General features: G+C 42.4%; 1 protein-coding gene across 2 annotated transcripts in view; it reads left to right on the top strand.

The window, feature by feature from the left end:
* Positions 1-2,091: 2,091 nt before the first annotated feature.
* Positions 2,092-27,196, top strand: part of ZNHIT6 (zinc finger HIT-type containing 6) — a 56,280-nt gene continuing 31,175 nt past the window's right edge. The window contains exons 1-8 of one of the 2 annotated variants that reach the window (XM_032779280.2): positions 2,092-2,273; positions 3,262-3,327; positions 3,407-3,513; positions 3,601-3,686; positions 8,612-8,715; positions 22,240-22,308; positions 23,488-23,568; positions 26,158-26,238. In XM_032779280.2, the coding sequence (XP_032635171.1) occupies positions 2,191-2,273; positions 3,262-3,327; positions 3,407-3,513; positions 3,601-3,686; positions 8,612-8,715; positions 22,240-22,308; positions 23,488-23,568; positions 26,158-26,238 (677 nt within the window). In that variant the 5' untranslated portion in view covers positions 2,092-2,190. Of the gene's footprint in view, positions 2,274-2,834; positions 2,879-3,261; positions 3,328-3,406; positions 3,514-3,600; positions 3,687-8,611; positions 8,716-22,239; positions 22,309-23,487; positions 23,569-26,157; positions 26,239-27,196 lie in introns of those variants that run through there. The other variant, XM_032779281.2, reaches the window with a different exon arrangement.

Here is a 27,196-nt window from a genome sequence, read left to right as displayed (position 1 = left end):
TGGTAACTCATGCTTTGCTGTAGACCATGGATGAGTGTGTGCCGGGAATGGAACTGGAGCATGAAGTGCATGGGTCGTGAGCTTGTTCGAATATAAGGGTGGTGGTAATGTGAACAATCACTTATATTGCCGTGGTGTTAGGTGGACTCTATGTAGAAACTTGGTCAGGCTGAGGTGATGGTGGAGTGGAAGTTGTTTTGAATAAGTGGTGGGAGATTTTTGAGTCTCCTTCCCATATATTGGGACTGGTCAGTGATGAAGATGTATCATGTAGCGAGGTAGAGAGGCGGCGTGAGTGGAGAGGAGGAAGCGTTGATTACCGGTCAGCCATAAAAATATGGGGTATCTTGGGGATGCGGGTGCCTAGAGGAGCCATGCGGAATATTATGTAATCAATCTTGAAATGTTGTGTAGGTTTAGTATATAAGGCCCAGAGCTCAGCAGCCATGTGCTGTGCAATACCTCAGGGATACTGTTCCTGACCAGCTGTAATGCCACTGTGTGTGGGATGTTTTGTAAGAGCCTCTACATCCAGTGGTGGGCTAGGATGGTGTTTCTGGGAGGTGACCAATGCATGTAGTTCTCAGAAATCAGTGGTGTAGGAGATTAGGACGGAAGTGCTGGTGTGCATAAGGGTCTGAGTAAGTGCAATCATCAGACAGTCTTCAGAGAGTGCCATGCCCCAGAATGATGAGCGTCAGATTCCGGGTTGTGGATCTTGGGTAGTAGATAGAATAATGGTCCGGGGCCTAAGGGTATGTCCCCTGGAAATTTCCACTACCTGCGTCTGACGAAGTGGGTATTCACCCACGAAAGCTCACGCTCCAAAACGTCTGTTAGTCTATAAGGTGCCACAGGATTCTCTGCTGCTTTTACTACTCTACCATGAGAGTACAGCCTGCTCCCACTGCACTTGCACAAATGGCCCACACCACATGGAGTTAATACTGGTCTAAGTGGCAGGGAACGTGAAGAAAACATCTTCTGGATAGGAACTACATGACTCCATTCTGGCATGCTGCCTGCTAGCCTGTAAACCCCTATCGAAACAAAGGGTGTTCTCTAGGTTTACGGGGAGAATGCCATAAAGCAGGGTGGGTTTCCACCCCTCTCCCCACATAAATGGAGGGATACACCAGTCCATGTTTAGAAACGTAATCACAGACCAAGTGAACTAAGTAGGCTGTTTATCATATGATCATTTACATTCTAAGGTCTAGGTGGCCACCTTTGCCATTTAGGGCTCACTAGTGACACTGGAATCCATGGCTCCTTCATTGCCCAACAGACAGAACGTGACCTATGCTATCCTAGAACCACTGAGCTTGGAGCTGCCCTCAGTCAAACCCTTTAAGTGCACTAAAACCAATGGGATTACTCTGGATTTACTTTGTGTAGATTTTGGACCATTATCTCTAAATATCCAAATCCAGCCAGAAAAGTACCAGCTCTTAACTAGGTCAAAGAATTTTACAAATATCCAGCAGTGCTTAGATTAGTGCAACAGTGAAGACCACACAGTGACCAGATTTTTCAAACAAACAAACAAACAACAAAAAAACCCCTCACTGGTTATAGGTAATATTAAAAAGCTAAAAGCAATATCATCCCCCATCTGCCCATTGTACACCAGGGATATTTCCCAATCAGAGGAAACCACATAGGCATCCCTGAAATTAACTTCTTTCCTCTGTGGGGGGTGATCACTCAGTGCCACAGTCTACCCTGCCACGTCCCATGCAAGTGCGCTGGGCTCCAGGCTTCAGACTGCATGAAACTTAATGGCACAACAACCTCCCACATTCGGGACCACAACCCTGCCAGGTGGACTGAGGTGAACTGATAACCTCCAGGTGCAGCCTGGTGGCCACAGCCAGGGATGCGGGGTATGAACGGTTAAACATCTCCGCCTGGGAATGTGTGTCAGCGATACGCGAGTAAAATGGACAGGCCCCAGCCCGCCAGTGGGAGGAGGCAAAGCGCAGGCGGGGTGGAGGGGCAGAACCATCCCACAGGGAGGAATTTCCAGGTCTCCATGGAAACAGCGGCGCTCTCCCAAGCAGCCGCCAGAGGCCGTTCACGCGCCGCCACTCCGCAGCGCAGCCGCAAAGGGCCGCCACGCTGTGCAGGTCGGTCGGGAGGAAGACGGCTCACGTGACCCCTGGCGGAGCGTGTGTAGCTGGGACTCGGATGGAGCAGGGAGCCGGGGCGGCGAGCGGGCCGGCGGGGAGCCCGGGGCTGGCCTGCGGCAAGCGGAAGATGGCGTTGCACGGGTAGAAGCAGCCCGGAGCCTCGGCTCCGCAGATCCCCGTCAGCGCGTGGGGCAGGGTGTCCCGCTGCTCCCTTTCCGAGGCCTGGGGGCGGCCGCGGCGCCGCCGCTTGTCTCACCCTCGCGCCCCGGGCAGGGGATGCTGGGGGTGGTTGTCCTGTGCCCGTTCTCCTCGCCGGGACAGGGCGCGAGGGTGTCACCGTTTCCCGGCCCTCAGCTCCGGCGGACGGAGTGAGCGTTGCTCTCATGTCCGTCACTGGTTGGCCTCCTCCCCAGGAGGCGGGTTAAAGGAAGACAGCCAATGAGTGTAGCCGGAGGTGCGCGGTTTCCGGCAGAGGGGAGTTAGACGCCCCCTTGAGTGGCAGTTTAGGCCCAGACCCTGAAAGGTATTTAGGTGCCTAGCTCCCATGGCTTTGAATGAGGCTACGTCTTCACTACCCACCTTATGGGCGGGTAGCAATCGATTTCTCGGGGATCGATATATTGCGTCTCATCTAGACGATCCCTGAATGCGCTCGTGTAGACTCTGGAACTCCACCAATGCGAACGGCGGTAGCGGAGTTGACAGGGGGAGGAGCGGATGTTGATCCCGCACCGTGAGGACGGTAGGTAATTTGATCTAAGATACTTCGACTTCAGCTACGTTATTCACATAGCTGAAGTTGCATATCTTAGATCAATCCGCTCCCACAATGTAGACCAACCCTCATGAGAGTTAAGCACCTAAGTATCTTTGAGGAGCCGGGTCTTGGTTACTCACTTCCCATTGTTTCTTGGGAAATCTCACCCCAGTATTGATCACCCTGTGGAAATGTATGGAAACTACTCACTTAGCTGAGGCATCCATATTTCCTTTCTCTGCTTTCAGGCTACAGTGATCATTTCTCAGAATTATGACCCATGCGTGGTTAAATGTAAAGAAAATTTGTCAAATTAGTACAAACACAAATGCACTATTTTAATACAAATGAAATGCCTTTTTTTTCTTTCAGATGTGAAACCTGTAGTGGAGAGGAAGCAAAGTACAGGTGTCCACGTTGCATGAAATACTCATGCAGGTATATACAATTTGAATTTTCTCTTGTTTGGTTTCTTGTATGCTAGAAACAGGATGCTCATGTTTCTCTGTACTTTCAGTTTGGCGTGTGTGAAAAAGCACAAAACTGCACTGAGTTGTAATGGAATCAGAGAAAAGACAGCATTTGTCTCCATACATGAGTTTAACGAGTTGAATCTCCTAAGTGGTAAGAATTTCTCTGCTGTGTAAACTTCACCCCATCTTCTTTTTTAAACCAGCATTACACTTTTCTTCCTATTCTTTGTATATTTAGATTATCGTTTTCTGGAAGACGTAGGAAGGATGACTGATGGTGCTGCTCGAGATGTTTCCTTGCATAGACCAACAACCAATAAATTTGTGAGTTTCAAGTTATCTTTTCAGTCAGTTTTTAAAGTAGAAATGAGACTGCTCCAAAATCCCAGATTAGAACATCTCCTGACCTCCAAATTGAGGGTATCCAGATCCAAAATTTTTGACTGGTTCTTTTCCTGTAACAGAGTGAACAAACCTTAGATCTTAGTCCCTGTGAAGTTCAGGATCAGAACTGTATATATGAAGCCCAGTCTTAAATTAAAGTAGAGCTCCAATGTAATATGAGAGATTCTGATCACTACATTAATAACATAGGGAGCGGAAATGATGACAGCTAAAGAGCTGGGATAAGTGACATCACATGAGGAGTGAGAGCTGAGCTATTAAAAATGGGAAAGGACTTTCAATAAGAATCATCCCTTCAATTAAAGTGTTAAGAGCTCACAATAAATATATTTTCTCTCTCTCACAGGTCCTCCCAGCAAAACTAGGGAAGATCATACTTTACATTCCTGATACTTCTAAGTTAAAATAACAAGTGGGCTGGTGAGAAAATCAAAATGACATATTAAGACTTCTTTGTACATCATAAAAAACCACAAGCTCAAAGTTGTTAATTTTTTAAGCCCTATGCAAACCATCTTTAAATGTAATTTTAGAACTCATGCAGCGAGAAGATGCCATGTGGACAGTTTGCTGTAAAGTAAAATTGAAAGAATCAGGTATTCTAATAGAACTCAATCACTCAGCCACACACAAGTAACTTTACTCAAGTGTGGTCCTATGATTGGACTCAGTCCCCTGGTCTGTTATAGACTTTGTGTATGAGCTTGGGCACGTTACTTATGGACAAGTTGTTTTTAAAGATGTTTAGGTACCTGTATTCGTAAGATGGACAGATTTCAGTGTTCATATAAGTAAATTTACTCATTTAAATTAACTTGTTTGCAGGAGCCCTTAGAAAACACCAAATAGCAGGAAGTGTCAGATTTGTTTTAAGTGCTGTAACTTTTAAAATATTTGTTTGTTGTTAAACCAGGTATCAAAGTTACCATGAATTCTCAAGTTCTGTAACTTACCTAAAAGCAACTTTGAAGCTTTCTTGTTTTCAGTGTGTTGCAATGGGAAATCATGTTATTTCAGTCTAATCTTACATCATCAAATAGTTTTTAGGTGTAATAAGTGTAACTCACTGAGAGAGAACAGTCCCGTTTGCTGAATGGGAATACTGGAATAGTGATTGGTATTACCCAAAACTGTTTTGAAACTTACTTTTTTATATCTGTATCTCTGGTTTGCAAATGCACTTATCCATATAAGGCAGTGGTTCTCAAACTTTTATACTGGTGACCCCTTTCACACAGAAAGCCAATGAATGTGACCTCTTATAAATTAAAAACACTTTTTATATATTTAACACCGTTATAAATGCTGGAGGCAAAGCAGGGTTTGCGGTGGAGGCTGACAGTTCGCGACCCCCCATGTAAGAATCTTGTGACCCCCTGAGTGATCCCAACCCCCAGTTTGAGAACCCCTGTTATAAACTAAGTGATCACTGGAGTTTTCCTAAACAGATCTTTTAAAGTACAGCATAGTTAAGTTTGCAGTGTTGTTGTGGCTTTGTTAGTCCTAGGATATGAGATAGACAAGGTGAGTGAACTAATATCTTGTACAGTAACTCCTTGCTTAACATTGTAGTTATGTTCCTGAAAAATGCGACTTTAAGCGAAACAATGTTAAGTGAATCCAGTTTCCCTATAAGAATTATTGTAAATGTGGGGGTTAGGTTCCAGGGAAATTTTTTTTCACCAGACAAAACCTATATATTGTATGTACACACACACAGTATAGGTTTTAAACAATTTAATACTGTACGCAGCAATGATGATTGTGAAGCTTGGTTGAGGTGGTGATGTTAGAGGGTGGGATATTTCCCAGGGAATGCCTTGCTGCTAAATGATGAACCAGCATTCAGCTGAGCCCTCAGGGGTTAACACGTTGTTAATATAGCCTCATGCTCTATAAGGCAGCACAAATGGAGGGAGGAGAGACAGCATGGCAGACAGACACACACACCGTGTGTGAGGGGGAGAGAGAGAGAGAGAGAGAGACGTGCATTGCCCCTTTAAGTACGCTGGTCCCACTCTAAGTACATTGCCTTTAAAAAGATCAGGAAGTTGAGACAGCAACTGTGGCCAGCAAGCTCTCCCCACCCTGCTCTATATGGAGAAGGGGTAAGGAGGGGCAGGAGTAGAGGGAAGGGGGACACCCTGACATTAGCCCCTCTCCTCCCCCTTCCCTCCACAGCAAGCAGGAGGCTCCCAGGAGCAGCTCCATGGCAGAGGGCAGGAGCAGCACATGGCAGTGGGGATGGCAATTGGTAGCCTGCTGGGCTGCTGCTGCACAGGGAACTTAAGCTGCTGCACAGGGAACTTAGAGCTTAGGGGAGTGATGGGGAGCTGATAGGGGGCTGCTGGTCCACCCTTGGTTCCAAGCCCCCACCAGCTAGCTGCAACGAGCTGCTCTTCCTGCAAGCAGTGGACAAAGCAGGCGGCTACCAAACAACCTTATAAGGGAGTATTGCGCAATTTTAAGTGAACATGTTCCCTAATTGATCAGCAGTGTAACAACGTTAACTGGAATGACTTTAAGTGAGGAGTTACTGTATTAGAAAAATGTCTGTAGTGGAAGTTACAAAGTTTTGAGCTTCACAGGGCTCTTCTTCCATTGTGGAGAAGGAAATCAGAGTTTCTGAGCTAAATACAAGTTGGGACAAATTAAGCATAAGGGAATAACGTTGTGGGAAACCCCTTAAAATGAAGTAGGCAATTAATGATTAGCAGGCAGTGGAGTATGTTGTAAGTTGTTGTAATGAGTCAAAAAACTAGTGTGTCTATTGAGTCTATGGTTTTTAGTGTCTAGCAGAGTTACGAAATTAAGTTTCCAGGCTCTCCTTTTGAAGGTTTTGTGAAAGTTCCCCTTGAGGTCAAGTACCAAGAGGTCAGATATGGAGTGATGGTTTTATGAAAACTGTTTGTCCACAGGTGATATGTTTTTGTCTTACGATTTTTTTGTGTGAGTTCATTAAAAAATGTAGTGATTATCTGGTTTCACCCAAATAGTTGTTGGGGAATTTGATGCACTGGATGAGGTAAACCAGATATTGTGATAGGCATGTGTAGGACCCAGGGATCTTGAAAGGTGTCGTGGGCAGGTATTGATCATTGTGGCAGTGGAGATATGCCTGCACGTCTTGCATCTGTTCAGGCAGGGTCTGATGCTGCTTTGAGTTGGTGTGTCCGGGTCTATGGCGAGCTTGTTTTTGGTATGAGCTTGTCAGAGTTGAAGAGTTATTCTTAAGGCCAGAAGAGGGGGTTAGGAAAGACTTCCTTCAGCATGTGCCCATCAATGTAATTATTTTACGATACCCCAGTTGGGCTCTAGTGTGGAGCAGTAGGTGACAAGTAGTGGGAGTGCAGTCAGTGAGTGGTGTTTTTTCTGTATTGAAGTAGGTTCTCCTGGGGTATTTGGGTGACCCTTTCCATGATGCAATCTACTTCTCTGATGGTGTGCCCTTGTTTAGTGAAGGAGGCTTTAAGTCCGTTAAGGTATATAGCCTGGATTTTCTCTTTGGAGGTGGGCTCTGAGTACTTGGCTGACAGTAGCAGATTTGTTCGTGTGTCTGGGATGGTTACTGAATCTGTGAAGGTAAGTGTGGTGATGTGTGGGTTTCGTGTATACAGTCATTGGTAGGGTTTCATTGTTGAAGTTAATCATGGTGTCCAGGAAGCTGATGCTGGTGTGGAAGTGTCCTGCACAGAGTGTAATAGATCGATGGTGGTTGTTGAAGTGGTGGAAGTCTGTGAAGTAGTTTAGGTCTTCTGTCCAGACGATAAAAATGTCATTGATGTAACTCAGATAAATTGGTATGTTGGTTTTTGTGGTGCATTTTTCCAGAAATTTTTCCTCAAGGTGGCCCATGAAGAGGTTGGTGTATAGGGGAGCCACCTTAGTACCCATGGCTGTACCCATGGTTTGGACAAAGTGTCTGTTGTTAATGTGAAGTTCTTGAGGGTGAGGATGAAATAGATGCGTTTGGCAATGGGCATAGGGTGAATTTTCAAATGTACGTTTATCAGTAGGTATTTGAGGCAGGCAACAATGCTGTTGTGGTGGGGGATGTTGATGTAGAGGGAGGTGATATCCATGGTGGTAAGGATGGTGTTAATGTTGCAGAATTTCTGATGGAAGTCAGTAATGCCTTGGCGCATAGTTAAGTGTTTTAGCAGACTGTACCATTACAGAATACTGATCTAATGGCACTTCAGCCATGCCATGTCAACATTATTACCCCTTGGCATTGCAGAGCAGGCTTCTTCAGGTTTTCTCTGCACTGGCCAGTTGATTCATGACTGTGTAGATATACTAACTATTCAGCCTTCATCTCAGGGAAACTGTGTGCAGCAACTGCAGTAGTGGAGTGGGTTTGGGGGAAATTTCTCCTCTGGACCTCACTGATACAGGCTTTGTACTTGATTTATGCACAGAAAGGTTTAGGGCCCCTCTGGATTTAAAAAATCGTAAGAGGTCAGTCACTAATTCTGTAGGTGTGTTGGGTTCCAACCCTCTCGTACTGTTTTGAGTTCTACTTATAACATACGGTTTATGTTTCATTGGGACTCCTTGTGCTCACCATAGGAAAACTTTGTCTGTAAATGTTTAAGAATAAGTTTGGAAACTCCTGAAGATATCTAAATATCTTTTTTTAACTGAGAACTTTTGGTTAAAAAATAAAAGAGAGAAAAAAAGTTTATCACTGTGTACTATTCTCCATTATGCTGCTGCTTAAATGCTTGACAGGCACTTTGTTTCCAGGACTGCTCTTTTGGCCTCAATTTTTAGACTTGCTGGACAGAAGTAATAAATATTTCCATATTTGAATATATTTTGGCTTTTATTTTCTATATTAGATAAATTATTTGAAAAACCGAGCTCGAAAGCACAATATCCACTTGAAAACTTTACCCATTGGATTTACAAAAAGGAGAGAGAATTCGACCACCTTCAACAAGAAGTAAGTTTCTAATTAGTATGGGGTTTGGAGACAACTGGACAAAACCTTCATTTTAGTATTACTGAAAAATAGCTGGTGAAGAGCTCTTGTGTAAGATTTCAAGGCCTGGCAGCATTTTTCATGACAGAATCACATTAGACCTGGGGTGTGCAAACTTTTTGGCCCAAGGGACATATCTGGGTCTGGAAATTGTGTGGCAGGCCATGAATGCTCACAAAATTGGGAGTTTGGGTGCGGGAGGGGGTGATGGCTCCAGCTGAGGGGGTGGGCTCTGGGGTAGGGCTGGGGTGCAGCAGGGAATTCTTGGCTAGGACCAAGGGGTTTAAGGGCAGGAGGGAGATCAGGGCTGGGGCAGGGGCACAGGAGGGCAGTGGGGCTGCAGGCTCTGGGCAGCACTTGCCGCTGCTTCTGGGAGCTGCTTCAGGTATGTCCCCCATCCAGCTCCTACACAGAGGCGCGGCCAGGCAGCTCTATGTGCTGCCCCATCCACAGGTGCCGCCCCTGCAACTCCCATTGGCTGGGAACCACAGCCAGTGGGAGCTGCAGGGGCGGCATTTGGGATGTAGGCAGCGTGCAAAGCCCTCTGGTTGCCCCTATACGTAGAAGCTAGAGGGGGGACATGCCGCTGCTTCCAGGAGCTGTGCAGAGCGGGGCAAGCCCCCAACTCCGCTCCCCAGATGGAGCGCCAGAGCAGGGCAAGCCCCAGATGTCGCTCCCTGGCGGAAGCTCAAGTACCAGATTAAAACATCTGGAGGACTTGATGCAGCCCCCGGGCCGTAGTTTGCCTACCCCTGCATTAGACAGTGAACAGTACTCCATGAAATATTTTTGGAAACATATTCAGGTGGAAATTTGTACTAAATTCTTCTACAGTCCTCTAGTATTCAGCTTCTTCAGTGACGATTTATTATACCCCAAACTTTAGTTGGGGTTCTTCTGTTGTGCTTGGGCTGATGTTTCCCACTGTCATAAAGTAGTCACTGATTGTCATAGTCGGAAATCCAAGTACTGAAGTCAGCAATGTGGCATCATAACATCCATTGCTGGTGCTAGTCAATTTAATTGTTGTCTTTACTGAACAATGGTATTCACAAGGAGAGTGAGAGAGAGGTTCTTCCTTCATAAATTAATTTGGGCTTTTACTTGCATGCATGTCTGTGATGGGGGACAAACGGGATTTTTTTTTAATGCTTTTACTAAAATGGTTTTCAATTCAGATTTCCTTGCTAAGGCTTTGTAACTTAGTCCCTAGACGAGTTCTGTATCTGTCATTCTTCCATTAATTGGGATTACCAAAGTACATGCTCATCAGAGATACTCTTCACTTTCTTTTTCTTTGATTGGGAGGGTGGGTACATCTGTTTAAGATGAAAAGACTTGCTGAAAATGTCTCCCTCTCATGGAGGGGAAAGGATGTGGATTTAAGTCTGGGTTATTCATGAAGCAGACATTTGCCAATATAAAAAAAGTTTATATTCCTTGTATAGTACTGTGTCATAATATAAAAATGTAGTAACTTGGTGAAGAGTGCTTCTATGTGAACTACAGGGACAGGTCCAAAGTTAAAATGAGGGCTCAATGAACCTTAAATATTTGATACAACTGGGGGTGGCGGGGGGGGACAGTAAACACTTTGGGTATGGCTACACTTGAAATTTCAAAGCGCTACCCTGGCTGCACTGTGGGAGCGCTGCCATGGCAGCGCTTTGAAGTGTGAGTGTGGTTGGAGCGCCAGTGCTGGGGGAGAGGTCTCCCAGCGCTGCACGTAAACCACATCCTCTACGGGTGTAGCTTGCAGCGCTGCAGCACTGATTACACTGAGGCTTTACTGCGCTGTATCTTGCAGCACTCAGGGGAGTGTTTTTTCACACCACTGAGCGCGAAAGTTGCAGCGCTGTAAAGTGCCAGTGTAGCCATACACTCAGAGAGCCTCATATAATAGCCACTTGGAGCAGGCTTTTTCCCTGATGGCTTCTCCCTCCCTCCCTCCCTCCCCGCTGTTTATTGGTTTTGGTCACACGTTCTGCTCCTAGATTTTTTTTCTATTGAGTTAACTAACTGCAAATGGCATTATCTGGTAACAATGAATGGATGAGAACTTGACAATATTTTAGTGACTAAACCACTAGGTGTCCCTCTTGTAATGGTTTAGCAAGTAAGTTTGCCTGCATAAATAAATAAATTAAAACTAGCATAATTTTTTCTGTTTTGAAACAAAAGCAGTTTTTTCTCGGTGGTGGAGAAACCTTATTCTTAGCAGAACATAATGCATAAAAGAATTTCTGAAATGTTAGCTTTCTGTGTTACGTACTTTAAAATAGAGGATCTGAGTGGCAGGGAAGATCTACAGGAGGGGTTAAAGGAAAGGAAATGTGAGGTTTTTCCCTTTTAAATTTCTCATGAATTCTTACATTGATGAGGATTCCTGGCTTTCTCAGAACACACCACAAGGCAACCCCCAAATACTGCAGATCTCTACATCAATGGCTGAGAGTTGTGGGGGGCACAACCACAAAAACGTTCTCCTCACTGGTAAATCCTGTACATGAGACAGCCACACCCTGACAGATATTTGTTGCTGTTATGTAGTGTGGCTTTTAAACTCTTCTGTTCACAAAAGTACTTTCACATATGGAAACACACAGCTGAGCGCTGGGGATTAATTTATCTCTGCATTGAATTACATATGTCTACATTTATATTTATACATTTATTGAACAGAGGCCCTTTTTAAGATCTAGCAAGATTGATGTGTTGTTTGTAGGTAAATAGTTAAGCACAGGACTATTTCAGGACCAGCCAGAAAGGAATAAGATAATGACTTTTTTTCTGTCATAGTGGAGAATAGTTTTTGTTTTGAAATGTTAATCTTTCATAGACACATTCTAGTGTCATCAAGTGGCACAGCAACATCATTCTTTAGGAAAGTAGCCATCTGCTTTCTGCAAATATTTTTCCAGGCAGTGAGAATGATACACATTTTGTGGATGAGTATGAAAGGGAGGTATTAAATACAAATTTTACATAGTAAACTGCAGTTTTGCCTCCACGGCGGGGGAGGTGGAGGGGAAAGTATTGCAGATACTGCAAAATGCCCGTTCCCAGCTGTATTAGAACAGGTGTCATCGTTTATCAAGGCTAAGAAGTCTGCCTTTTCTCTTTAAAACTGACTATGCTATAACTAGAAAATAGGGTCCAATCAAAGTTGTGACAAAATGATATTTGGGCTGCCTTCTGATTAAGAAAGTTGTGTATAAGAGATGCTGTGAGAAAACAAGTTATGTTACTGGGAGCCACCTGTATCTCTTTGTGTGTCCCACTGTGGTCCATGTTTCTTTGCAAATCAGTGGTAAACCTTGAAATCTGCACAATCTGTCAAAATGGGACATCTCAATTGTTCAAATAATGTAAAGGCTCATAGAGCATCCTCTTTTTGAGCATGTTCTCATTGACAACTGTTCACAAACAGTTAAGATAGCTTATATGCAAACTCTCATCTCTTCGATTTCATACAAACATTTAGACAATGAAGCCATAACTTTAGAGGTTGGCAATAGTATTTAAATAGGTAATGCTTAGGATATTGGAAATGACTTTGAAGGAGTACTACTTGCCCCTCATCTGCTATTCCAAAAAACAAACAAATCATTTTTAATCAATTAAACTTCAGTTTGGCCTTTGAAATTAGAGACACAGACGTGCACATTCAGTATAGATCAAATTATTTACTGGAAATCATGGCTAGATAAATTGTTACATTTAGGAAATCAGATTTTTTTTAACTCTTATTATCTAACGCCTCTAGTAAGATTATACTAATCGAAGGTATACTTCAGGGGAAACTTAAATACATGAAAATCTCTGCACTTCTTAATTTCATTAAAATAATGAACAGAAGCCATATCGCAATGCTAAGGTTTAGACTACTCAGAATGCAAGGTATTTTGAATTAAATGTACCCTATCAGGGCTGTTAAGCGTAAATCTAGACGTACAGTTGCTTTTTTTTTGCTTGCTGTCTGGTCTCATTGCAATCAGTGGTGCAGGTACAATTTTTGTAGTGGGGGTGCTAAAAGTGTAAACCATGTATTTGGGTTGCTATGACTACTTCAGACCAGGGGGTGCACCCCCACATCCTTAGTTCCAGTACCTATGATCACAGTGTGACTCTTTCTCTGCCTACAAGCATGAAGAAGGCCAGGTAGCATTACATGAATGCCACTCACTAATGATCGGAGAGAGTGATTCCTGTGCATTTCAATAATTTGATAGTCTCATGAAAATGGAGGGATGACATACAAACGTGAAGAAAGGCTACATCCCAGCTCAGCACTTGGCAGGTTGTCTAGCTTGGAACTGTGATTAAAAACCTAAATGTGTTAGTTCTCATGCAGGGAAGCTGATGGGCATTTTTGTTTCCTCAAAGAATCCAAGAAGAGGACAAAACACATTTTTAAAGAAGGTTAAATTTTGGACTAGTCAACCTTGGCAAAGTCTTTCGGTTTCCACAGAACCTTTAATTCAAACCCAGTGTGCTTGAATATTGCAGCACATGTGGTTAGTAAGATCTCCTGCTGTTCTGAGGCCTCTTGGGAGAAGACCATATGTGTTAAAAAGGAAATGTTTTTCAATCAGTTTCTTGGTGGATAGTCTTGCTTTACAATTTACTACAATTGGGAAATGCTTCAGTTTTAAGTAGAAATAACCCAACTTTATTGTTTGTCTGTTGCATCTCAGCTGGGAATTAGTTTAGCTGAGCTTCAACGAAGTGTGGGTCCCTTCTGCTGTTTAATGTCGTTAGCGCTGTAGGTATAGTGGCACTAGAGACAGTGTATTTTCGTGAAAGCTTGAAACTATTATTCATTTATTTTTATTGAGGGGCTTTTGGATTTCTCAAGAGAATCCAGTGACTTAATTGAACTGGATCTGCGTTACCTAAAGCAGGTTAAGGCAATATTATCAAAAGGAGTAAACATTTAATCCCCTTATACTTAAACTGCTGTACTGTGGGTGAGATGGACCCACAGTGGCAAATCAGGGTTAAAGGATGACTGGTACTTCATTAAACTTCCCCATTTCTTCCCTCTCCCCTTTTTGTTGATGCGGTATAACCTGCGTAGAGCAGATGCTATTGTATATGTGAACGTGCACATGCCCAGATCTGAGGTACTTCCACATATTCTTTCCAATAACTTCATATGGCATCTATTATTCAATAGAATAAAATCCTCAATGAGTCATTCTGTCTCACAGGATTTCACTGTAACTGAAGTTCGCTTTAGTCACAATTGCAATTGGTACATTACAATGCATTGAACAATTTGAGATTTTCAGTCTACTTTTATTTATATATATAAAAATGGTGTCTTCTGTGTCTGAGTTCATTGTAAGCAGATTCCAATGTATGTTGTTTGTTTGAGATTTTGGATGATTAAAGTTACGTGTTTCCTGTTAGCAAATTAGGATGTGAATAATGCTAGCTAGGACAGCTATTAGTACAATTACTAATAAAGCAAGCTGATTCTTGTGTTGATCAAGGCTGGCTTCTAGGACTGAGTTTGTATAAAAGCTAAAAGAACAGTCAGATGAGAAAATTTGTACATGATACATTTCATAAAAGTACCTTGAGAATTGATGAACTGAAACCCTAACGTTTATAACTTGAGAAACCTGAAGCATATCTATCAAAATACCTTACTATAAACATTCTTAATAATATTCTCTCCTGTTTCTGAGAAATAATTTCTAGTATCCTTACATTTGATTTGCGCTTTTATGGTTTTGTGGAAAGTAGATGACAAATGTAAACAAGTCAGTGTCGCATGTAAACCTAGTACACTAGGCAAAATCAGAGAAGAATAAGGAGAAAAATACAATGCACAGTTCTTCTCACTGGGCAGGAGGAGCAAGAGCTTAATAAATTTACCAGCAGGACTTGTAAGTTCTTTGAATTAACAGGTCTACATCTGACGTATCTCTAAAAGGCAAAAAGAGTATCGTGGCTTCACTCCTCCAGTGAACAAAAAAGTGGCTAAAAGAGCTTTGTCTTCTGAAATAGGGTTTACATTGAGGCAAAAAACAAGCAGGGAAAATTTAAAACCCCGAAGTAGAATTTGATAGTTAAGAGCATCTGAAAATAGGGTTATAGCAAACTGTTTTGCAACTTTAAGTATCACAAAACCTAACAAGAGCCCACTATAATATTAAACTGATTGTAATAGTGGCTATATTTATATATATGTATAAATGCTCCTCTGCTGCTTTGCAGGATTACAAAAGGGGTTTTGTGAATGAGCACATGATAGGATGTTTTGGTGACCCGTGAAACTCACAAGATGCAGATTCTGCATGTTTTCATGAAATTCATAGACATCGTGTCCCATCAAATATATTTTTCTTATAGGGGGAAGCGAAGTCCTAGGCACATCTGGGAAGTGGACCAAAAAACTGAGTGCTTAAAGTGTGTACTCTTTCTTAGGTAGTAAGTAGCAGCTCACACTGCATGTTTGACTTCTGATGCTCTGTAAGAGCATTTCTGATTCTTAAAATGGACTAAATGTGCAAAAAGTCAGTGGTCTTGAGTCAGGATGTGATGATTTTTTATAATTCAGTAATTTTAGTTTGTTCAACCAGCCTTGAAAATAAAATCAATCTTATCATATTTACTAATGTTAGAATCTGTAAATATGGTTTGTGTCTCATGCCTCCTCATGTTTATCTGGTTGAGGCTACTTGATTTAAAGTAATTAAGGCTATGTCTACACTATCCGCCGAATCGGCAGGCAGTGATTGATCCAGCGGGGATCAATTTTTTACGCCTAGTCTAGACATGATAAATCAGCCCCTGAGCCCTCTGCCCTCAGAGAGGCGCAGGCAGAGTAACGGGGGAGCAGCAGCAGTCGACTCACCGTGGTGAAGACAGCACGGTAAGTTAATCTAAGTACGTCGACTTCAGCTCCATTATTCACATAGCTGAAGTTGTGTAACTTAAATTGACACGCACACCCCGGCCCCCGCTCATCCCTCAGTGTAGACCAGGGCAAAGATAATGTCCAGAAGAGGTGGGAGTGGTCTCATGTGACTGCTTTCAAGGAGTTTATCTGCAGAGTGATAGAGAGTTGGAATTAGCTTTGGTAAATGTAAACACTGAACCAAAGGCTAATTTGAGGGCAGGAAAATCGAGTTTAGATCTTTTCAATAAAAAAAACTATTGAATGAAGGTCATCCTAGCTTTCGAGAGGTGTTTGGACAGTTTCAAGTACTATAAAATCATGGCCAAGTGGTTCTTGGATTGATCAACAGTAAATGTCGTCTACTTAATTTCAGATAGACAGGCTAGAGATTCTTTAATAGAAAACAAAGCAAGGAATGAGGAAAGCGTCTGATTCTCTTCTCATCATTGTATACCAATTATATTCATGTAAGACAGGAAAACAAAACTGAACGCTTTTTGCCCTCCATCCCTTAAATACATACAGTTACTACTTTTAAATCATTGAGCTTCTTCTCAGTGCTGCTTCTGCCTCTACTGCACTTCCATAGTCTGTGGGGGGGGGGAGAGCGGGGGGGAGGGGTTGATTCTCTCCTATAAATTCTGTTAAATCAGCTGAGTGACAAATCAGCAGAATGCAAGTGTGATGGCTCTGATAAGGGTGAATCTACTGCTGCTTTCTCCCTGCTTCTCTGCCAGGAGGAAGGAAGGAAAAGGTTCTATGGCAGTTGGTGGAGGAAAAGAATCACAGAAATGGGGTGTCTGAGGGAAATACTGTTGGCAGAGTGCTATTTAGGACCACCAGGTGCTGGTAGAGCCTTGAGGCCTGATTCACTGTGAAATTTAAGTACCAAAAAGTGCAGATAGGTTACAAATGCCAGAGCAGGTTAGGCACCTTAAATCTGTACTTAGGCCCTTTTGAAAATACCAGTAGTTACCTATCCTGCCTCCTTAGGTACCCAGATACCTATAAAAATCTGTCTCTTGGGGCCTAGAAGCTGCAGTGTCTACAGCACTTGCCTAAATCATGATACACAGAACCACATTGCTAGGGATTGTTTCAGCAAAAAGGTTGGAGAGCACAGCAGTCCAGATACTGTACAATAGTGTTTCTCAGATGTGGCCACCAGGGGCTTTTTCTTGTGGCCACAGCATTCTGAGTGGTGATGGGGTGCTGGGGGGTGGAGAGGAGGAAGGGTGTGCAAAGCAGCCTTCCCCTGGGGCTACTAGGAGGTTAGGCCTTGCCTACTTCCAGAGCAACAAACGCCAGAGAAGCAGGCAGCCGGTGAGAGTTCCCCATTACCCTTGGCCCCCGCTGCCTCCCCACTTTCTTAGGCTTAATTTGTCCTCCGGTTTGCCAGAGCTGAGTAAGTCTGCTGTGAAAAGTGTTATTTTTCTTTGTTACTATCACTTTACACTGCCTCCCAGCTAGCTAACAAGTCTGCTGCTGTGAAAAGTGATATTAACAAACATACAGATAACACTTTTCATAGACACAGACTTACTGGCTAGCAAGTTTTTAAAAAAAAAAAAAAAAAAAGGCAAAAGAAACAACAAAACATGCAAAGTGTCTTATTTGTTTCTATTCAGTTTAAGTTCAGTAAAGAATAGAGATAACTGTACATTATTTTTATTATTGAGTCTGCAAAAAAAACCCTACATAAATGACTATATGTATATGTGCATATTTATTTGTTTTCCCCAAAGTTAATTAAATATTTTAGGGAAAATAATCATAGTGGCAGCAGCAAGAGTTGGTGGCCACACTCTGAGGCCACCAAAAAACTGGTTGTGAGAACCCCTGATCTGAGGAGGTGACGACCATGCTGCTCATAGAGCTGCCACAGTTGTTATATCTGAGTTTCTCTAATATTGAAAGAAACGACAGTAATAATTGCTGTGTTCCTTGCCTATAGGAACAGAGGCTTGGTTTTCTTATGGATTATTTGCTTGTATGTTTGTGTGGGGAAATTAGGAAAAGCATAGCTGAAGAAATAACTTTATGTTGCAAATTTAAAAGGTTTTTGGCAGGCTAAGGGGGGAGCAGATGATGATTTTTCAGGAAGAACCAGTAGCTGCTACAAAGCCTACACATTTTAGAACCTGATTTGCATAAATATTTTTAAGTTTGGTACATCTCATTTAGGAGAAGAGGTGCTTAGATTGCTATCCAATTCATGTTCTGGGCTACTCTGCCCAACAAGTATTGCAGGGCCCTGCTATGCTCTAAGGCCAGGGCATTGAAGTGCCCGCAACAGCCTCATCTGGGGAGGACGAGAGCACCGGCACATGGCCTTAGTCGCTGCCCTCACGAGCAAGAGGGTTGTGTTCATGTGTCGATGATGCCAAGAGAGCCACCGGTGCCGACGTCAGAACGGCAGGCAGAGGTACTAGCATAGTTTCCAGAGGTAGTCTCGACGCCAGGTGCTGCATGGAGGCGAAGGATGCCGACAAGACTGACGCTGACCTTGATGCCTGGCTCTGACCCTGGGCTTGATGATAAGACCAGGGGTCCAAAAGGGCCATTGAGCTGGTGGTTGCCATTGGGCTGGCCATGGTGCCAGAGGAGGCTGGCAGTGCACCTAGATCTTAGACCTCCTGCTGCTGGACCTATCTGAACGATAAGTTTCTTCCTCGGACTCTGAGGTCTCCAAAAAGGAAGACCACAGAGGAGCAGTACTAGGGGTGGTACCCTTGAGTGTGCTGGACCTTTGGAGACTGGTATGGTTCCCCCATGTGGATGCCCAGCGCCGTGGAGTGGTGCGCCAAAATTGGGGACTGGTGTGACATCATAGCCTGCTTGCTCCTAGATGAAATAGGTGGCCAGGTTATCACCAGTGCCTTGTCCCTCGTTGGAGAAGGCAATGCCCTCAGGCGAATAAGGTCCTGCACTGCCTCAAAGGCCTCCGGAGTGGAGGGATTTGAATGTCCCGGCCATGAAGGTCTGGAGCATGATAGTGGGCCAGACTTGACTAGACCCCTTGAGGGGCAGGAGTCGACAAGCCCCTTGGAGCCACCGGGCCCGAAGTAGTCTGAGTGGGTTGGCGTCTCCCTGCTGCTGTCTCATTAGGCTTAGGAAGGGGAGAGCACTCTCTCTCCTACCTCTTTCTTCTGGGGCAGTAGGGATGAAGATCAGCACCTGCCAGAAGTCTTATGTTTGGCACCATGTTGGTGCTGGGAGTCCTTAGCCTCTTTCCCTGCTGTTTGCTTGCACGCCATTGACACTGGTGTGCTGCACACGGAGGAGACGGTGCTTGGCATAGGCTCTGCCGACCCAGTCGGACTGTGGATGGAGGGCTGCCTCCATGAGGATAACTCTGAGTCTCTGCTTGCGATCCTTAAGGGTTCTTAGCTGAAACTCTTACAAATGCGGCACTTGTCCTTTTGGTAACAAGGCACTTCAAACAAGAAGTGTGCAGGTCATTTTTTGGCATCAGTTTACCGCAGACTTCACAAGATTTGAACCCCGGAGACCGAGGCATCCCTTGGTGTCGGGGAGGAAACGGCGGGGGGAAGGAGGCGTAATGGAAACTTAGATAAATGACTACTGACACTACTGCTAACTAAGAAACTAACTATATACAGATCACAATGGGACACTGCTAAAGGCTCTTGCAGAAGCAAGAGAGGGGGAAGTGCCAGCTAGCCATCACTGGCAGTAAGAAGGAACTGAGGGGCAGTCAGGTCGACTGGGCCATGAAAGCATGACTCCAGGGGCACCCAGGCCAACCCTATGGATACTGCTAAGGGAAAAGTCTTCCAGCTGTCGTGCATGCGGCACACACACACCAGATTGGAATTGACATGAACAGGCACTCGAAGAAGAACTAGACCTGCCTCTGAGATCGGGCTGTGATGCGTGACAGAAGTACTGATGTGTGTCAGTAGAAATCGTAAATTCAAGCACCAGATTCTAGGCTGTCTGGAGTAGAGGCAGCCCTCTGCTCCTGCGAGAGAAATGGCTCATTAACCACTTTACAGCTGTCCTGGGCCCTTTGGGAAAGGAAGATCCCCAACCTTTCCCTCACTCTTATTGCTCTGACCCAAAAAGGATGGGTGGAAGAATTCCCCTTTTGTATGAAGTCCTGGATGTGATTGCCGGATTTGTAGATGAGCTAAAAAGTTCCCAGGTAGTTCTAGGTACATGCTGCCCTTCTCTGTGGAGGTGATAGAGAGGTAGTCTACAGTTCAATGTATGTGTTACAGCATGTACATATTGCACTGTGCACTTTGCCAAGGGCAATTTGCTCATTCCTGGAATAGCCAGGTACTGCCTCTTCCTATCACTCTACACACAGGTACTGGAGGAAGATGATTTCACCTGTGAGACCATTTTGCCCAACTGAAAGGAAAAGAAAAAGCCAAGCCTCATTCCTAGGCTTTATTTTCAGAGCAAGAAATGAAATATCTAATCTGAACACTACTACAAAATAAGTGTACATCTTCTCAATTGTGACTATCAGTAGTGATCCTGCAGCCCGCCTTCCAGTTGACAACACCTCCACCTTTAGTTCCACAGCAAGTTTTAATACTGGGATAGGGCTTTACACTGTATATGCCGGGTAAGTGCCAGATGCACAAACTGGATGACAGGAGATGGATCATGTTATAAATGCCCTGTTCTGTTCATTCCCTTTGAAGCACCTGGCATTGGCCTCTGTAGGAAGACAGTATACTGGGCAAGATGAACCATTTGTCTGACCCAGTATGGCCATTCTTATGTTCGTATGTTCTAAGTGCTAAATATTAAAGTACAGCTGAGATTGGGATTGGGATCTTGTTAATAGTCAGTTGAGTTGAAGCCCTTCCTCATTAGCATTGCAGTTTGTTGTACAGTTGTTCAGTGATATTAATGTTGCTTTGAGTTTGCCAGCTCCAGAGGTGCTAAGAATTTTTTGATATAATTTTTCATAAGGCAGATTTAACATTCAAAACAAGAATCTGCTTTCAAAATTATTTTTAAATTAATATTCAAGTTTGGAACTTGTAATAATAAATACCATACCATTACACCAAACAGCACCTCTTAAAATGTGAGGACAGGGCACATACTTTCAGCTGTACCAACTTCTGATCACAGCCACCCTTTTTGTGTCCTCTTCCAACCTTGGTCTTTGCATCCTCTTTCCTCTCCCTGAGCTGGTCTGCTGTCACTCCATCTCTCTCTTTAAAACGTTCATATTTAAAGGGGAGGATTAATATTTAGAGACTTAACAAACTTTAACAAGTGGTTCAGATGAAGAGGATGGAAATGGAGAATTCACAAGACATTCTGTACAACTCCATTCAGTTATTTGCTGCTTGTTGTACCCCAACATTCATCTATACGTTAGTTATCTGTTTAGATTCTAAGATTTGTGTAGGTAAGGACCTTGTTTTCCCTCCTCCTAGAAGAGCATCCAAAACTTCCTGTGCTATATATGTAATCTGAACTACTGTATAGACTGTAACCTTCCCCTAGAAATAACTCCGTTAAGAATAATTGTTTATTTCAGTGAACAAACTTTGTAAGTCTCTCATCTAAAAGCAATAACATAGTTAATTGTACTTAGCAACCAATTTGTTGTCTACTGTTTTGCTACTGAATACACGTACATGCCTCTGTAGCCAGCTGGACCCAACTGTATAGTGTTTCATCTGTCTGATATCCAAATTAACTTTGTTACAACAGCAGCACGTTATTTTTAATCATAATTTTGTAAACCTTTGTAAACTCAATGGTTTTGGGGGTGTCATTAGGAGTCCCAAGTCTTGGATAGCTGAAGAAAGTACCATCAAAAGTTCCTGAATTTCAGGGCATTGTCAGACCTCTGGAACATAGTAAATGCTGCTTCAGTTTATCCTCACCTTAACTATATGTGCTGTGTGTGAAATTCTAAACTAGGAAGAGCAGCGGCATAATAATACCTAGCTCTTACATAGTGCTGTTCATCAGTAGATCTCAGAGGACTTTACAAAGATGGTCAGTGTCTGTCTCCCCATTTTACAGATGGGAAAACTGTGGTGCAGAGAAGTGAAGAGACTTGCCCAGGATCACCTAGCAGGCTAGTGGCAGAACCAAGACTAGAGCCCAGGTCTGCCGAGTCCCAGCCCAGGGCTGTCAGGAAGGTCTGACTGCCTTCCATAAAGAATGTGTCTTACTTTGAACCATGTTGCAGTAGGTAATTTCTGCTTCCAAATACCTAATAAAAATTGCTCTGTAATTAACTGTGTTGGCAAGAGAGGAAGGGAAGGAGCTTCTAATTAAGGAACTGGACAGGGACTCAGGAGATCTGGGGTCTGTTCCTGAATCTACCACAGCTTTCCTTTCTGACTTTCCTATAGATTGCTTAATCTGTTGGTGCCTCAATTTCCCATATATTAATATGCGATTAATAATAATTAATCCCCGTGTTTGCGGATGGTAACCTCTTTGGGGCAGGGACTGTCTCTTACTATTTGCAGTACCCCATCTTGGTAGAGGTCTCTAGGCCCTACCATGATACAAATAATACCTCTGAGATAGTGTGTGTGTTTCTTTCTCTTTCTTTTTAGGGAGCAAAGGTTCTACTGGCATTTGAAGCTCATATTTCCTCACAGTCATGCTGAATACACAGTAAAAAGGTACCTGAGATTGTGAAAAGCAGATGTCTGTAGTTAATTATAGCAAACTAGTTTTATAAGATTATTTGGTTAGTTTCTAAGCTATCCCTTTGTATGTGGTAATAAGATTAAAGATAAAGAGTTGTTGTTTTCGTTGCGAGGAGCGGTGGGGGGGGGGCGCGTTACAGAGGGGACACTTCAGGTTAAATCACTTTTTTTAAATACTGGTTTTGTTTCTATCACCTTAGAAGCATAACACACTGAAGTCTGTTTTCAAATTGAATTTCTCTAATTTAAATACTTGTTTTATTTGCTAATCTTCTGTAAATAGAGCAGCCTTGTATATGGCTCTTGATGCTTGCTGTCCACATGCATCAGCATGCTAATATAGAGGAGCTTTGCATACTCCCAGTGTTTTCCTTGATCTTCAGAGAAAATCAAGCTCCCTGCAGGAAATCCTCTCCCACACCAGAGAGGATGGAAAGGAAGCAATATTGCCTTTGTAGCAGATGCTACAAACCCCCTCCCTGGAAGGTGCCTTTAGGAAAGCAGAGAAACAGCAACTCTCCTTAAACAAAAACTGCTTCTTCTCTCCCCATGCCTATTTGGGGTAGGAAAGCTCAGAAGTAGACTCTCTCCACTTGTTCTCAGGACTTCAAGGACTGGAAGTTGCTTTTCCAGCTGCACACATGGGGAAGGATAAGAGGTAGGGTCTCTGATTCCTTCCTGCAGGTGCCGGCTAAGTCCTAATGTTGAATGAGAGTATGGCTGTGCTGCAGTTAGACACCCATGATTGGTTTGCACCAGCTGACTCAGGTTCACTGGGCTGTTTAATTGTGGTGTAGATGCACAGGCTGGAGCCTTAACTCTGGGACCCTCCCCACTCAGGGTCCTAGATCCCAGGGTCCAGCCTGAGCCCAAACATCTACACTGCAGTTAAACAGCCCCTTGATCTTGCAAGGCCCAAATGACATGGGACAGCCATAGGTTTTTTATTGCAGCATAGACATATTCTGTGTGCTGGGGCTGATTATATCCGTTGCTAGCTTGTGCTATGTTGATGCACACTGCACCCTTTCCAGATGTTACCTGCTGGTGTTACATCAATTTAAATATGGAAATATCATTTCCTTAAAATTGCTTTAATATTTCTTTTTGAATGATACTTAATAAACTGCATTTTTATCTTTTTGGCCAAAGAGTGCCTGATGATAAAATGCTAGGTGAAATCCTTAAACCTTACCTTGATCCTGAAGAATCAGATCCTGTTATTCGTCAAAGGTATGTATTAAAAACTCTTAGTAATTTTACTTAACTGATTTTAAAATAACCAAACTATTCAAATAAATTCTGTCTAACTGTCAGTTTTCCACTTTAGCCATTCAGAATTGGATTTCTAGCTAATAGTGCACTCGCCATCCTTGTGAGGAAAGCTGCCTCATTAATACTTATTGACTGAAATTAATTTAGGTCAATTTCATGATTCTAAAGAAAGGAAGGAGTGAGTAGCTGAATAAGGACTTCAAAAAGCAGACTTTAACAAACTCAGAGAACTGGTACGTAAGGTCCCATGGGAAGAAAATCTAAGAGAAAAGGGAGTTCAGGACAGTGGTGATTTCTCAAGGAGACAGTATTGAAGGCACAACTGTAAATTATTCCGATGCAAAAGAAAGATCAGAAGAATGACCTGAAAATTAAAAAGGAAGCCTACGAAAAGTGGAAACATAGCAATATTGATAAGGAGGAACACAAAAGAACAGCACAAAGCACAAAAAGTGAGTTACATGTCGCAAGGGACATCAAAGGCAATAAGAAGAGGTTCTTTAAATACATTAGGAGCAAGAAAAGGACAAAGGAAAGTGTAGGTCCTTTGTTTATTGGAGAATGAGAGCTAATAACAGATGACATCAAGAAGGCTGAAGTGCTTAATGCCTATTTTGCTTCAGTCTTCACTAAAAAGGTTAATGGTGAGCAGATACTCAACACAACATTAACAACCAAGGCAAACAAACATAAGCTGAAAGAACAGGTTAAAGAACATTTGGATAGATTAGATGTATTCAGGTCAGCGGTGCCTGATGAAATTCATCCTAGGGTACTTAAGGATCTAGCTGAAGCAATCGTGGAGCCATTAGCAATTATCTTTGAGAACTCCTGGAGGACAGGATTGGTCCGAGAAGAATGGAGAAGGGACACATAGTACCTGTCTTTTAAAAGGGGAACCAGGAGGACCCAGGGAATTATAAACCAGCCAGCCTAACTTCAGTACGTGGAAAGATAACTGGTGCAAATTTATTAAACAATCAGTTTATAAGGGCCTGAAGGATAATAGGATTATAAGGAATAGTCAGCATGGATTTGTCAAAAATAAATCATTACAAACCAATCTAATTTCCTTTCTTGATACGATTATTGATGTAGTGGATGGGGGGAAGCGGTAAATACCTTGGTTTTAGAAAGGCTTTTGACACTGTTCCATATGACATTCTCAGAGCAAACTAGGGAAACGTAATCTAGATGAAATTACTGTAAGGTGGATGCACAACTGGCTGAAAGGCTGTACTTAAAGACTTATCAATGGTTTGCTATCAAATTGGGAGGGTGTGTCTAGCGGAGTCCCATAGGGTTCAGTCCTGGGTCTGGTACTAGTCAATATTTTCATTAATGACTTGGATAATGGAGTAGAGAGTATGCTGATAAAATTTGCAGATCACACCAACCCGTGGGAGTTCCAAGCACTTTGGAGGACAGGTTTAAAATTCAAAATGACCTTGACAAATTGGAGAATTGGTCTGAATTCGTTGTGATAAAAGTCAATAAAGACAAGTACAAATTAGTTCAGTTAAGAAGGAAAAAATCAGATTCACAGCTACAAAATGGGGAATAACTTTCTAGGTGGTAGTACTGCTTAAAAGGAGCTGGGGTTTATAGTGGACCACAAACTGTAAGAGTTGTCAATGTACTGCAGCTGCAAAAAAGGCTAATATGTTTCTGGGGTGAATTAACAGGAGTGTAGTACGTAAGACACACGAGGTAATTGTCCTGCTCTACTTAGCACTGGTAAGGCCCCAGCTGGAGTACTGTGTCCAGTTCTGGGCACCACAGTTTAGGAAAGATGTGGACAAATTGGAAAGAGTCCAGAGGAGATCAAGAAAAGTGATAAAAAGTTTAGAAAACTGACCTATGAGGGAAAAGTTTAAAAAGGAGGGCATGTTTAGTCTTGAGAAAGGAAGACTGAGGGGAGACCTGATAAGCCTTCCAGTATGTTAAGGGTTATTGTAAAGAGGACAGTGATCACTTGTTCTCCATGTCCACTGAAGGTAGGACAAGAAGTAGTGGGCTTAATCTGCATCAAGGGAGATTTAGGTTAGATATAAAGAAAAGCTTTCTGACTATAAGGGGTAGTTAAGCTGTGGAATAGGCTTCCAAGGGAGGTCATGGAATCCCCATCACTGGAAGCTTTTAAAAACAAGTTTGAGAAACACCTGTCAAGGATGATCTAGTTTATTTGGTCCCTTCCAGCCCTAGATTTGTATTATTCTAAAGTCATTGAATTTAAACTAGCAGCACTCAAAGAAATGGGCTGATGATGCAATTGAAATGATTAAAAAATCCAAAGAATTAATTTAAATAATGGTAGTGTTAATGCCTTATCTGGAGAAAGTAGAGAAACACATTTGCAATCCAAGCTCTGATTCATAGACTGCCTTCAAATTCTAGATAGTGACAAACCTGTATTTACATTGACAAGAAGGCTGTTTTAGTTGTATGCTTCTAAAAGTTTGTAAATCTCTTAACGGTAACAAGTGGTTTAGACCTTTTATTTAATGTGATTTGTTTAGATTTCATCTGTTTTGTTTTTTTTCCCAGATTAAAAATATATACAATGTCTCCTCAGTCAGATGTGCAAATTTTAATGAAAATAGAAAACAGGCAACATAATTCTGTCAGGTAAGGGATATATTTTTTTCTGTATGTAGGCTGTTTGTGTATTTTTTAGAGAGAAATTACTTGTTGAACGTATTTCCTAGTCTCTAGTGGTGCTGTGATAAAGGATAATGTGTCTCTACTCTCTGATTAAATTCGTTCTGTTTTGCAATATGAAATTACAAAAAAGTTGTAGTTAAAATAAAGAAAGTTTACTGAGACATCTGTAAAATTAAGTTGAATTTACTGTGCCACATGATGCTTTCTCAACATTATTAACTGGTCAGATTTCACATTTTGGTGTTTTTGGACTCAAGATTTAAGCTTCTTGAACCTAAACTTTAATATAATTTTATTCTTTATTATATTAGCTCTGGACAAAATATGTTTTATACCATCAAAATAAAAACTGTACAAATAGCTAAAGAAACAATTCTACACGTATCATAAGCACCATTTAGAATACTCCACCCAGCTGCCATTGTTACTGAAAAGAATACGTACTTTTAATATCATAGTTTGTTGTGGTTGACCAGTAATTTCTAGTTAAGATTTCTAAACTGCATTCCTTTCTTCAGATGTAACAAACTTAATGTCATCTAACTTGTTCCCTGGAACATGACATACCACTGTTAAAGAAAAACATTAATGAAGTTACGAGAAATCCTATTTCCCTGTAATTAATTTCATTGTAAACTCTCTGCAAGAGTGAGTGTAGAATATACTCTGGATTTGAATGGACAAAATGAAATTTTACAAATTAACTTTTTCTTCTTCTAATACTTGTTTCTCAATAACTGTAACATTGACTACAAGATAGTTGTCAGCTAGCAGTTTTTCTTTTTGCATAAAATGAGCTGATTTCCACTTTAGGATTTAATACGTTAAGGAGACTTTATCAGCTTCTACTTTTTATAAAAATTGATTAACTTTATAAAATTACCTTTTTGATAGTAGTATTTTTTAGAAAAATTGCCCATTT

The sequence above is a fragment of the Chelonoidis abingdonii genome, chromosome 7 (assembly GCF_003597395.2).
Source record: "Chelonoidis abingdonii isolate Lonesome George chromosome 7, CheloAbing_2.0, whole genome shotgun sequence".
Lineage (NCBI taxonomy): Eukaryota > Metazoa > Chordata > Testudines > Testudinidae > Chelonoidis > Chelonoidis abingdonii.
Note: the sequence above shows the minus strand (reverse complement) of the source record. Positions and strands in the feature narration are given on the sequence as shown.